This window comes from Mustela nivalis (genome assembly GCF_964662115.1).
Source record: "Mustela nivalis genome assembly, chromosome: 16".
Classification (NCBI taxonomy): Eukaryota; Metazoa; Chordata; class Mammalia; order Carnivora; family Mustelidae; genus Mustela; species Mustela nivalis.
Window position 1 is genome coordinate 16,440,180 of NC_139035.1, and position 13,186 is coordinate 16,453,365.

At 38.6% G+C, this 13,186-nt stretch overlaps 1 protein-coding gene across 1 annotated transcript in view; it reads left to right on the top strand.

Annotated features, from left to right (window-relative positions):
• Positions 1 to 415: 415 nt before the first annotated feature.
• The window catches only part of XPR1 (xenotropic and polytropic retrovirus receptor 1), a 250,301-nt gene continuing 237,530 nt past the window's right edge, over positions 416 to 13,186 (top strand). The window contains exon 1 of the mRNA XM_082701743.1: positions 416 to 695. Coding sequence (XP_082557869.1) covers positions 627 to 695 — 69 coding nt within the window. The 5' untranslated portion in view covers positions 416 to 626. The remainder of the gene's footprint in view (positions 696 to 13,186) is intronic.

The window sequence follows — 13,186 nt, forward strand, 5'->3', positions numbered from 1 at the left end:
TATTGAGCGCCTAAAAGCGTGTACAATACAGTTTCTTTAAATACGTTTGATTCTTAACTATTTAATCCGTTTTACTCACTTTGGATTAATGTTGATCCATCCTTAAGAGTTGTATGAAGAACAAATACTAAAATGAAAACTGTTTGCACAACTCTTTGCAAATACAAACGTCTTGTGTGGCTTATTCTTGCTACAGTATTAATATTAATTGCAATAACAACACGGCCGCTTTCCAGGCAGGCGGTAGAGTACAGCCCTAAGGCCAACGGGAGTCAGACGGAAGAGGTCAGGAGAGGTGCCTCCCGCACGTTCGGCCCAGAAGGGGCGGAGCCTCGAGGAATGTACCCAAACCCAGCCCCTTACCCTGCCCCTTTCGTCGGTGCGGCGTAGGCGGTTACCATGGGGATGACGTCTAGAGGGCGGGGCGGGGCGGGGCTATGGAGAGGAGGAGGAAGATGGCGGGAGGGCGGCTCTGAGGAGACCTCGGCGGCGGCGGAGGAGGAGAGAAGCGCAGCGCCGTGCCGCGCCGGGGCCCATGTGGGGAGGAGTCGGAGTCGCTGTTGCCGCCGCCGCCGCCGCCGCCTGTAACTGCTGGACCCGAGTGGGAGTGAGGGGGAAACGGCAGGATGAAGTTCGCCGAGCACCTCTCCGCGCACATCACTCCCGAGTGGAGGAAGCAATACATCCAGTATGAGGTACCGGCGGCCGCCGGGGTGTGGGAGGACTCGGAGGGGCCACCATCTCGCCGTCCCGACCTCCGCTGCCTCCTTCCGCTCCCGCTGCTTCCCCGCGCCTGGGCGGACTTTGACCCGGTGCGGCTGGGAGCCACTGCGGCATCCCCGCCGCGGCCGGCCCCCTCTGGGCCCCGCTGACCTTCCCCTCCCCCGCAGCCCCGCTGCCACCGGGGTAACGGATATGCAGGCGGCGGGCCGGGAGGGAGGGCACCGCTCGGCCCGGGCTGGGGAATAGTGGTGGGAGGGCGAGCCGCAGGTTGGGGAGTCGGGGCGGGAGGGCAGCCCGGGGTCGCGGCGGTTCCGCGCTGATCCCCTCCTCCCCGCTCACTCTGACCTCTCGTCCCCACCCTGGGCGAGCGCCCCCTCGCCAAGGTTAGGTTTTGTTTCTCTCTGCTCACCTCTTACCGAGGAATCCTCTTCCGAGATAAGCCCCTTTGGTGATTTTCTTCATTCCACAGAGCCCTTCCGCTTTCCCCCACTTGCCCAGTGTTGACAAAGGCTTTGTAACAGGGTTGAAACTTGATTTAAATGTATATCATATATGCAGTGGTTACTGTATGCAAACGTATTGTAATCGTCTATTCTGTTTTGATAAGACGGTGACTGGTCTTTTTACCGATTGCCTGAAGTATACAAAGTAATCACATCTCTGGTTTTGACTCTCCTGTTTTGGAACGGAGTGAAGGGAAAGGGGAAGAAGGGAAGAGAAGAAAATAATTAAAAATTTCAGGTTTTCTCTCCTAAGATTTTTGTTAGCTAGGGAGAAAACTACTGTATTGTAAACAATGTACTTTTAAAACATACCTGTGTATTACAGATACCATGCCCGTCCCCCATTTCTGTGATAACAGCTCCTTGAGAGTATTCCGTAGGTACTGATAAGAAACCATACATTAATATATTAATATAGGGGAAAGTAAGATAATGAACCCATTCATATATTCAGAAGGCAAGGTACCTGAAGAGCTTTAAGCACTGCAATAGGTTTTTCTCAGTAGCTGGCAATTCAGCGCCTGGATAGAGAAAGAAAGACTTATCTGTAACCTCCAGGAATTCACATCTATGAATGTGCAGGAACAAAGAGTATAAAATCAATATGAACACAAATATGTTAGCTACATTTTATGAATTAAAATATTTTAGTTCTCTACTTAATTTCTGTTCAAGTTCATTGATAGTATGTTTAGGCAATAGCACAAAGTTTATTTTTCATATAGCAGATGTAATAATTGAAGAAGACAGGGAAACCTAGAAGATTGAAAATAAATTCCCCTTGTAAAATACAGTGTTTGATTATTGCCAGAAACGAAACACCCAGAATTATTAATGCTTTCTTGTCACTTAATTTTCTTATAGTGTTTTGTGGCTACATTTTGTAAGAATGAAATAAGGCACTAGCTTTTCAGCCTGTGGAGTTCTTGATTTATTGTTTCTAATAACATTTGGTCAGTTTTAAAACCTTGGCTAGGGTCCAGATGATGGTTTTTATTGAAAGGAGGGTATTGGTCTTTCATCTTGTAGTAGTAATTTTCAGCACCACTGCCAGTTCTTCATAGAGGCAGAGAACACAGCATGCCGAAGCAGCATCTTACACTTGTTAGGTAGTATGGAATGCTTAATTTGGGCAAAAGTAATAGTGGCTGGTTGTATGCTGTGATTCGTTTTAAGTATTACAGTACTTAACTGTCTCCTAGAATTGTATTAATTTGGAATATCTGGGACTGGAAAGGGAGCCATAAGACTTAGTTTGAAAATTCAATTACCTCTTGATTTGTAATGTCAGCTTTGTGGCTGGAGTAACCACAGTAATTCTGAGACTTCCCATTCACATACTCCGTTTAGACACTAACACTAATTGGTTAGGTTGGTTACAGAGGGAGTGTGACTGCATTATCTTTCCTGGGGCAATTATAAATTATTTTAAAAAATTCATTTATTATGGATAATTGAAATTTTGTTCTGCAGGAGTCCCTATTACATGACTCCTGTCCCAGATAAACTCATTGTTTTGTAGGTAAAATTAAATAAAGGGGACTTTGTGAATTGGAGCCTTGAAAGACATTTTTTTTCTTTTTTTTTTTTTTTAATAGGGTTGAGGTCTGTGTTGTATATTGTTTCTCAATAGCTGATGCTATTTCTTTAAAAATACTTAAAGAGGCATAGATAGGAGTTTTCAGAGTCCAGGCATTTTGACAACTTAAAAACTTTGGGGGAAAAAATGATATCCTAAAAGAGAGTAGCTGTTGCCAGAGAAAAGAACTTTCTTATAAAGCAGTAACATGCAGTTTCTCATATATGAAGATTGTGCCCTGAAACACTGTTAGTAGAACAGACACCTGAGTTTGTTTTTCGAGCACTGGTGGTGAAATTTTGGGGTATTACCCCTGATGTGTAGCTAGGGTGCTTTCTAGTGCTGTGAACCACAATGAACTGTTCAGCTTCTTTGGTTTTTATGTCATTTCACTACATTAAATTTTATTTGAAATAGGCAGAGCATTAGAAACTGAAAATTTTGTTTTAATGTCTATAATTATTTGTATTATGTGTATACATGGTCAACAATAAAGGCAGTTCTTATATATGTTAGCCATGAGACCCTAGGGACAATCTTTTTGCCTTTTCAGAGCTCTTTCCTTTTCCATAAGATAAGAATATAGGGCTGGAGCTTTTCAAGTTCCATTATGGTTCATAGGTTTTTGGTTTAATTTTTAATGCTTTTTGGTTTTTGGAATGTTAAAAGTTATCAATATTAGTGACTCATCAATACCCTAATAATTACTAGAGTTTCTGATTTAAATAAATTGTAGCGTTCATAACTCAATCTTCAGAGGGAGAATAATAAAGCATAAAAGAGAACAACAAGAAGAAACCATATAAAGAAAATCTATTTGATCCATTTGTGAATAGTTTTTACAGAGAATAAACACAAATGAGCAGAGACCATCCCTTTTTCAGTCATCTATTTGAGAGTAAATCTTGGCGTAGAAAATAGAACATCAATAAATCTTTGTGAGAATACTTTAAAAAAAATTAAGAATCAGGATTGCAATTTTAGAGCTCTGTAATTGATTAATCAAAATTAACAGACCAGTTTCAGCCACATAGACTACTAGTATGATGGTGTTAATATTTTACAGCATATTCGCAAAAGAAGCAAATATATTTGGTGCCTTAGGCTGCTGACTTGTGTTTTCATCCCTAGGGTCCTGTGCTGCTTTGGTTTCTCAGGAAATAGGAAGGGTTTTTTTCAGTGTATACTGTAGTTTTGTAAGATACCAAAATAATGAGGTATCTAAATTTCAGGATTTTAAAGGGAATTTAAACACTATTTACTTCTTGTTTTTTTCAGACAGGGAAACTCAAGTCCAGGGAGGTTAAGTTGTTTGTTGGGGATCATTTATAGATAGCTCATCTCTTGAGCATAGAAGTGTAAGCATTGGGAGTCAGGCTACCCTAGCTGTGTGACCCTGATGAAATTACTTCCTCTTTCTGGGTTTTAGGTTCTTCATTTGTAAAGTGAGAGAACTGGATTTGATGGTTTCTAAACTCACAGGATTATGTATATTTCCTAAGGACCCATCTAGCTTTAAATGTCTGTGTTTTTATGATTTAATTATGTTTGTTATATGAAGAAGACAAAACTTAAATTTAGGACTGTCATTTACAAATTTTTAAATTTCAATTCAATTTAATTAACATGCGGTAGTATTAATTTTAGAGGTAGAATTCAGGGATTCACCACTTGCATACAACACCCAGTGCTCATTACTTTAAGTGCCCTCGTTAATGCCCATCACCTAGTTACCCCATCCCCTACCCACCTGCCCTCCAGCAACCCTCCATTTGTTCCCTATCGTTAAGAGTCCCTTATGGTTTGCCTCCCTCTCTGTTATCTAGGACTATTATTAATAGTATTTTTGTATATTAAAGTTCTTTTAGAAAAATTTTGAAGAGATTTTAGTCTGTGAATGGAAAGCTGACCCAGTGAAACTTTTATTTAATTTAAATAAGAAGTGATAATCCTGGATTGATTTTTGTTGTTGTTGTAGGATTTGGAAAAGGAGAGATTCTGTGTAAACTGTACATCCTTTATTTTTCAAGTGTAAGGACATATTGCCATGACATTATTGTGATTTTCATTTATAGAACTATCCCATGAGAACACTTGTGTTGCAGGCTTCAATTTCCCATAGGTATTATGTTGATTCATTATGGTTAATTTGTCTTGCTGGAACTTGTTTGAAATTTCCAGTTTGGCCACCCGATGGGGCACAAACCACTTTTACTTTCAGGCACTTCTGCAAGTATAAGTACCGTATGGCATATTTAAGGTAACACTTGTAAATAAGATGCCTGGCACTTACCAATGTTTCTTAAATGAATAAATGAATGTTATATAAAAGAGGAACCTATTAGTATTCTTTATTACATTTGTATAATGAAGTATGTTAGGGTGAGTATCCTGGAAAGATTATACTTGTCCATCTATCCCTGAAGGTTGGTTTTGGATCAGCTTTTGGGTGAAGGCCCAGATCATAAGAACATAAGAATCTTATTTGACCTGTGGTGACCATGGAAAATTAGTCCTGGCTTCAAATCCAGTCATAATCTGGAAAGCATTTGAGAGACTGATTGAGTTGTGCTCGTAGGTGTTTTAAGTATATCTCTATCATAGTTCCCAAAGGAGAGTACCCCAAACTCTCGTGGAGTAAGAGAAGATAATACTAGAACTGTTTGTTATATGCATTTTTATGAACAAGACAAGGAAGAAATAAAATTTTACCTATATTTAATAAATGGACCAATTTGATGACCTCATTAGGTATTCTGAGAAAACGAAAAGGATTGCTAATAGTTTTCTTACTTGTTTGTTCACTTTCAGCAAATATCAATTCATCTAGTTTATAGGTACGTAGAATTTATGGATATTATCTTGTTTTGATTAAACTTAACTCTTATAAAATGAATGTGACTTAGACTTAAAAAGACTTGTATAAAGAAGCCTCAACAATAATACCACTAAAGCAAGCATGTGTGAACAAAAAAAAAATGGCAGAGCTGACAATTCTACTTCTAGTTCTAGTTTTCGGTCAGCCAAATTACAGATAAAAACAATGATACTTTAATAGATTGGATAAGAAGTTTGCCAAAAAAATTTCAAAATAATTAAGATAATTCTTTGAAATAAGATTTTACATCCACTGTCATCGACAATGAACTTCACACTAAGCGTATATTTAGTATTTCAAGTGTCCTGCCTTTGTCAGGTCTGTTTTTCATTTTATAACCATTATAATTAAACTTCCCAGTCAACTAATTCCTGAAGTTTGAACTAGACCTTTGAAATACTGAATCACAAAATGTTAAACTCAGGTTTTAAAAATAAAGCTTTTAAAAATGAAGCTTTTCAGTAGTTTTCTGAAAGTATTGCTATTGAAAATTTCTTAGATTAAAAATATTTTTGTACTATTTATAAGTGAAAGATAAAAATTGTTTATTTTATCATTGTCTCAGCTTTTAGAAACTATTTTAAAATTCTGTTTTAGAGGTGCCTGGCTGGCTTAGTTGGTTCAGTGTCCAGCTCTGATTTTCGGTTCAGGTCATGATCTCAGGGTCCTGGAACTGAGCCCTGTGTTGGGCTCCGCCCTGAGAGTGGAGTCTGAGATTCTCTCTCTCCCTCTGCTCTGCACTCTGTCTTTGCTCTTGTAGTCTCTCTCAAAATAAATTTAAAATTCTTTAAAAAAACCAAAAAACAGTTGTGGAGGATATAATTTATCAATAAATATACACATACCAGAAGTACATAGTAAGCTTTTGTTTTTGTATTTGATAGGGAAATCATATAAAAAAAGATTTAGAAGACTTTGCTCAAGTTGTGCAGCTTAACTCAAGCTGGTTTGTGGGATTGCCTGGTATTGAGCTGGCCTTTGGGATTGAGAGTGTCAGAGTTCACTAGGATTGTTATTTGCTTTTTCCCATATTCCTGTTACCTAGTAAATGCTGAAAGAAGCCAAGCTGACAAAGCTCATGAATAAATGCCCTAAATTATTTATTCACTGCAACAAATATTTGTAGGGGTTCTATTATTTGCTGTGGGCTGATCGATTTGTGCTAAAATTCTAGCTCTTTTATTATCTTAAAAATAGAAAAAACAATAATATTTTTTGTTTTGTTTTTGGTTTTATGTTTCAGTCAATGCAGTGTTTTCAGAATTAAAAATGGTGTGGAAAGGGATGATTGCAGATTGAGGACTTTGGAACACTTATAAATTTGAGTCCCTTTGTAAATAATGTGGAAGACTTTTTCTTTAGCTTTTTAAACTTTTTATGTTATACACCTTCAAATCTGATTTGTTTTTATTTTTATATGTATTTATTTATTTAAAAAATGTTTTTGAAGATTTTATTTATTTATTTATTTGACAGACAGAGATCACAAGTAGTCAGAGAGGCAGGCAGAGAGAGAGGGGAAAACAGGCTCCCTGCTGAGCACAGAGTCTGATTGGGGACTCAATCCCAGGACCTGGGATCATCACCAGAGCCGAAGACAGAGGCTTTAACCCACTGAGCCACCCAGGCACCCCTAATTTGTTTTTATTTTTTTTTAATTATTTATTTTTGGAGAGGGGGGAGGAGCATAGGGAGAAAAATCTCAAGCTGACTCCCTGCTGAGCACCGAGTTCAACACTGGGCTGGCCTGATCTTATAACTCTGAGATCATGACCTGAGCAGAAATCAAGTCCTACGCTTAGCAGACTGAGCTACCCAGATGCCCCTAAATCTAATTTGTTTTTAGGAGCAGATTTAGTTACCTCTTTCTTCCTATCACTATACAGGTGTGGTATAGCTATAGGGATTAATTAGAAAATTCTCAAAGAGTTGTTTATTTATTAGAGGTCAGAGGAAAGTATAATTAACCTGCTATAAGCATAACTTAACACCTGTAACATTTTCTGTAAAAAGAGGACAATATGTTGATTGAGGGGACATAGTCTTATTTGTTGAGGATGACCTACAATATTTAGAAAGATTGTAACTAGGAATGAAGAGATATAAGGCCTTAGATCTAGTTCTGTTACTGACTATTCATAAAGAATTAGTGAACTAGTGATTTTTTTGAAGATTGAAGGGCTGAAATGTAATCATTCAGGAAAGTGGGAAGTTTTTAGATAATTGTGTGACTTATTTAGGGTAAATAGGTAAAGTTGTAATTTAGAGTAATCCATGTGCTTTCGAGGCTTTTTTGTATCTTAGAGCAATGGTTCTTAAACTTTTTGGTTTGGGGACCACTTGAAGCTCTTGACAATTATTGAGTATTCCAGTGTCTACTGATATATGCTATATTGGAAATTAAAACTGAGAAATGCTTGAAACATAGGAGTATATAAGCATATCTACTAGAGACATGCTCTCACACTTCAGGCAGCCTCTGGAAAACACCATTTACTTGTCAAAGAATGAGGCTGAAAAACCAAATGAAGTTTTGTATTATTATTTAAAAAAAGAGTTTGGATCTTTTGGGATTCCTGAAAGGGTTTCTGGTTTTTGTTTTTTGGTTTTTGTTTTTAAGTTTATTGAAGTAATCTCTACATCTAATGTGGGGCTTGATCTCACGACCCCAAGATCAAGAATTGCATGTTCTTAAAATTTTCCCAATCTGGGGAATGGAACCAGCGTTCCTTTCCTGGTTGTAGAAAGAACACCCCCCAAGATCAACGAACTAGAAAGACCTTGAGGCATTCGATTGTGATACTGACGAGTCATAATTTTAGAGAAAAGCTTTTGAGAGCAGCTAGGGCTAAGAGATTCCTTATGTACAGAGAAGATCCATCAGAATAACGTCAGACCGTTCCACAGAAACCTGGCAAGCTAGAAAGGGCTGGCAAGACATATTCAGGGCACTAAATGAGAAGAACATGCAGCCAAGAATACTTTTTCCAGCAAGGTTGACATTCAAAATGGATGGAGAGATAAAGAGCTTCCAAGACCAGCAAGGTTTAAAAGAGTATGTGACCACCAAGCTGGCACTACAAGAAATATTAAGGGGGGGTTCTATAAAAAATTAAGAAATATTAAGGGGGGTTCTATAAAAGGAGAAAGAACTTAAGAGTGACATAGAACAGAAATTTATAGAGACCATCTATAGAAACAAGGACTTCACAGGCAACATGATGTCAATAAAAATGTATCTTTCAATAATCACTTCCAACATGAATGGCCTAAAAGTTCCCATTAAACAGCACAGGGTTGCAGATTGGATAAAGCGACAGGACCCATCCATATGTTGTCTACAAGAGACCCATTTGGAACCTAAGGATATATCCAGACTGGAAGTGAAGGGATGGAGAAGCATCTTTCTTGCCATTGGGCTTCAAAAGAAAGCTGGGGTAGTGATTCTCATATCAGATAAATTAGATTTTAAACTAAAGACTATAATCAGAGATAAAGAAGGACACTACATCATTCTTAAAGGGTCTGTTCACCAAGAAGATCTAACAGTTGTAAATATTTATGCCCCCATTATGGGAGCAGCCAACTACATAAAACAACTGTTAATCAATATAAAGAGTCATATTGATATGAATACATTCAATTAGGGGATCTTAAGACGCCATTCTCAGTAATAGATCATTCAAGCAGAAAATCAGTAAAGAAATAAGAGCATTGAATGACACATTGGACCAGATGGACCTCATCGATATATACAGAACATTCCACCCTAAAACAACAGAATACTCATTCTTCTCGAGCACACATGGAACTTTTTCCAGAATAGACCACATACTGGGTCAGAAATCAGGGCTGAACTGATACTAAGAAACTGAGATTATTTCTTGCCTATTCTCGGACCACAACGCTTTGAAACTGGAACTCAACCACAAGAAAGTTTGGAAGGAATTCAAACATTTGGAAGCTAAAGACCACCCTGCTTAAGAATGTTTGGATCAACCAGGAAATCAAAGAAGAATTTAAACAATTCATGGAAACCAAAGATAATGAAGACACTTTAGTCTAAAACCTTTGGGATTCGGCAAAGGTGGTCCTAAGGGAGAAATGCATAGCCATCCCAGCTTCCCTCAAAAAAAACTGAAAAATCCGGAATACATTAGCTCTTTTTACACCTTAAAGAACTGAAGAATCAACAACAAATTAAGCCAGCCTGAAACACAACAAGGGAAATAACCAAGATCAGAGCAGAGATCAATGAGATAGAAACTAGAGATGCAGTAGAACACATCAACGAAACTAGAAGCTGTTTTTTTGATGGAGTCAAAAAGATCAATAAACCATTGGCCAAACTTATCCAAAAGAAAAGAGAGAGGACCCAAATTAATACAATTAGGAATGAAAAGGGAGAGAGATCATGACTAACACCAAGGAAATAGAAACAATCAGAAATTATTACCAGCAGTTATATGCCAATAAGTTAAGCAACCTAGATGAAATGGATGCATTCCTGGAAACCTATAAACTTCCAAAACGGAATCAGGAAGAAATTGACAACCTGAATAGACCAATATCTAGTAATGAGAATGAAGCAGTGATCAAAAACCTCCCCAAAGTAAGAGCCTAGGACCTGATGGATTCCCTGGAGAATTCTACAAAACATACAAAGAAGAAATAATACCTATTCTCCTGATGCTGTTTCAAAGAGTAGAAACAGAAGGAAAACTTCCAGACACTTTTTTTGAAGCCAGCATTACCGTTATCCCCAAACCAGGCAAAGACCCCACCAAAAAGGAGAATTTCAGACCAATATCCCTGATGAACATGGATGCCAAGATTCTCAACAAGATCCTAGCTAATAGGATCCAACACTATATTAAAAAGATTATTCACCATGACCAGGTGGGATTTATCCATGGGACGCAAGGGTGGTTCAACATTCACAAATCAATGTGATAGAACAGATCAGTAAGAGAAGAGAGAAAAACCACGTGGTCCTTTCAGTTGAATGCAGAAAAAGCATTTGATAAGGTACAGTATCTGTTCTTGATTAAAAGGATTCAAAGTATAGGGATAGAAGGAACATTCCTCAACTTCATAAAATCTATGAAAAACCATGACCAATATCGTTCTCAGTGGGGAAAAGCTGACAGCCTTCCCTTTGAGATCAGAAACAACAAAGATGTCCACTCTTGCCACCGTTGTTCAACATAGTACTAGAAGTCCTAGCAACAGCAATCAGATAACAAAAAGAAATAAAAGGTATTCAAATTGGCAATGAAGAAGTTAAACTCTCTCTCTTTGCAGATAACATGATACTTTATATGGGAAACCCAAAAGACTCCACCCCCAAACTACTAGAACTCATTCAGCAATTCAGTAATGTGGCAGGATACAAAATCTGCACAGAAATCAGTTGCCTTCTTATACACTAACAATGGAAATATAGAAAGGGAAATCAGAGAGTTGATTCCATTTGCTACAGCACCAAGAGCCATAAGTTACCTGGGAATAAACCTAACCAAAGAGGTAAAGGATCTATACTTGAAGAACTACAGAACACTCATGAAAGAAATTGAAGAAGACACAAAAAGATGGAAGAACATTCCATGCTCATGGATCAAAAGAATAAACATTGTTAAAATGTCTATACTGCCTACAGCAATGTCTACTTTCAATGCCATTCCGATCAAAATTCCACCAGCATTTTTCAACTGGAACAAACAATCCTAAAATTTGTATGGAGCCAGAAGAGACCCCAAATTGCTAAGGAAATGGTGAAAAAGAAAAGCAAAACTGGGGTATCATGTTGCCTGATTTCAAGCTTTGCTACAAAGCTGTGATCACAAAGACAACATGGTACTGGTACGAAAACAGACACATAGACCAGTGGAACAGAGTAGAGAGCCTAGATATGGACCCTTAACTCTATGGTCAGATAATCTTTGACAACGCAGGAAAAAATATGCATTGGAAAAAATACAGTCTCTTCAATAAATGGTGCTGGAAAAATTGGACAGCTATGTATAGAAGAATGAAACTCGACCATTTTCTTACCCCATACACAAAGATAAACTCAAAATGGATAAAAGACCTCAACGTGAGGCAGGAATTTATCACAATCCTAGAGGAGAACATAGGCAGTAACCTCTTTGACATCAGCCACAGCAGCTTCTTCCAAGATATGTCTCCAAAAGCAAAGGAAACAAAAGCGAAAATGAACTTTTGGGACTTCATCAAGATCAAAAGCTTCTGCACAGCAAAGGAAACATCAAAACAAAGAGGCAACCCATGGAATGGGAGAAGATGTTCACAAATGACACTACAGACAAGGGCTAATATCCAAGATCTGTAAGAATTTCTCAAACTCAACACACACAAAATAGATAATCACGTCAAAAAAGAGGCAGAAGACATGAACAGACACTTCTCTGAAGAAACATACAAAAAACTAACAGATACATGAAAAAATGTTCATCATTAGTCATCATGGAAATTCAAGTCAAAGCCACACTGAGATACCACCTTACACCAGTTGAATGGCCAAAATCAATAAGACAGTAAACAACAAGTGTTGGAGAGGATGTGGAGAAAGGGGAACCCTCTTATACTGTTGGTGGGAATGCAAGTTGGTGCAGCCACTTTGGAAAATTGTGTGGAGATTCCTTAAGAAATTAAAAATAGAACTGCCCTGTGACCCCCCAGTTGCACTACTGGGTATTTACCCCAAAGATACAGTTGTAGTGAAAAGAAGGGCCTCTCTACCCTAATGTTCATAGCAGCAATGGCCACAGTCGCCAAACTGTGGAACGAACCAAGATGCCCTTCAACAGACGAATGGATAAAGAAGATATGGTCCATGTAGACAATGGAGTATGATGCCTCCATCAGAAAGGATGAATACCCAACTTTTGTATCAACATGGACGGGGCTGGAAGAGATTTTGCTGAGTGAAATAAGTCAAGCAGGGGGAGTCAGTTATCATATGGCTTCCCTTACTTGTGGAGCATAAGGAATAACATGGAGATGTTGGGAAATGGAGAGGAGATGTGAGTTGGGGGAAATTGGAGTGGGAGACAAAAACCATGAGAGACTGAGGACTCCGAGAAACAAACTGAGGGTTTTGGAGGGGTGGAGGGTTGGGTGAGCTTGGTGGCAGGTATTATGGAGGGCACGTATTGTATGGAGCACTGGTTGTGCTGCATAAACAATGGGTTTTGGAACTCCGGAAAGAAAAAAAGAGAGAGTTGCATGTTCCTTTTTTTTTTTTTTTTTAAGATTTTATTTATTTATTTGACAGACAGAGATCACAAGTAGGCAGAGAGGGTTTAACCCACTGAGCCAGGTGCCCCAGTTGCATGTTCTTCTGACTGAGCCAGCCAGGCCCCCCCTTCCTGAAAGAGTTTCTGAGTTGTTGCCTTAGAACACAGGACTCCTTTCAGAGTGTTCAGAGATGGCCTAAGTTCTCTAGTTGTAGGGAGCACAAAGAGGAAATAGGGAATCTCT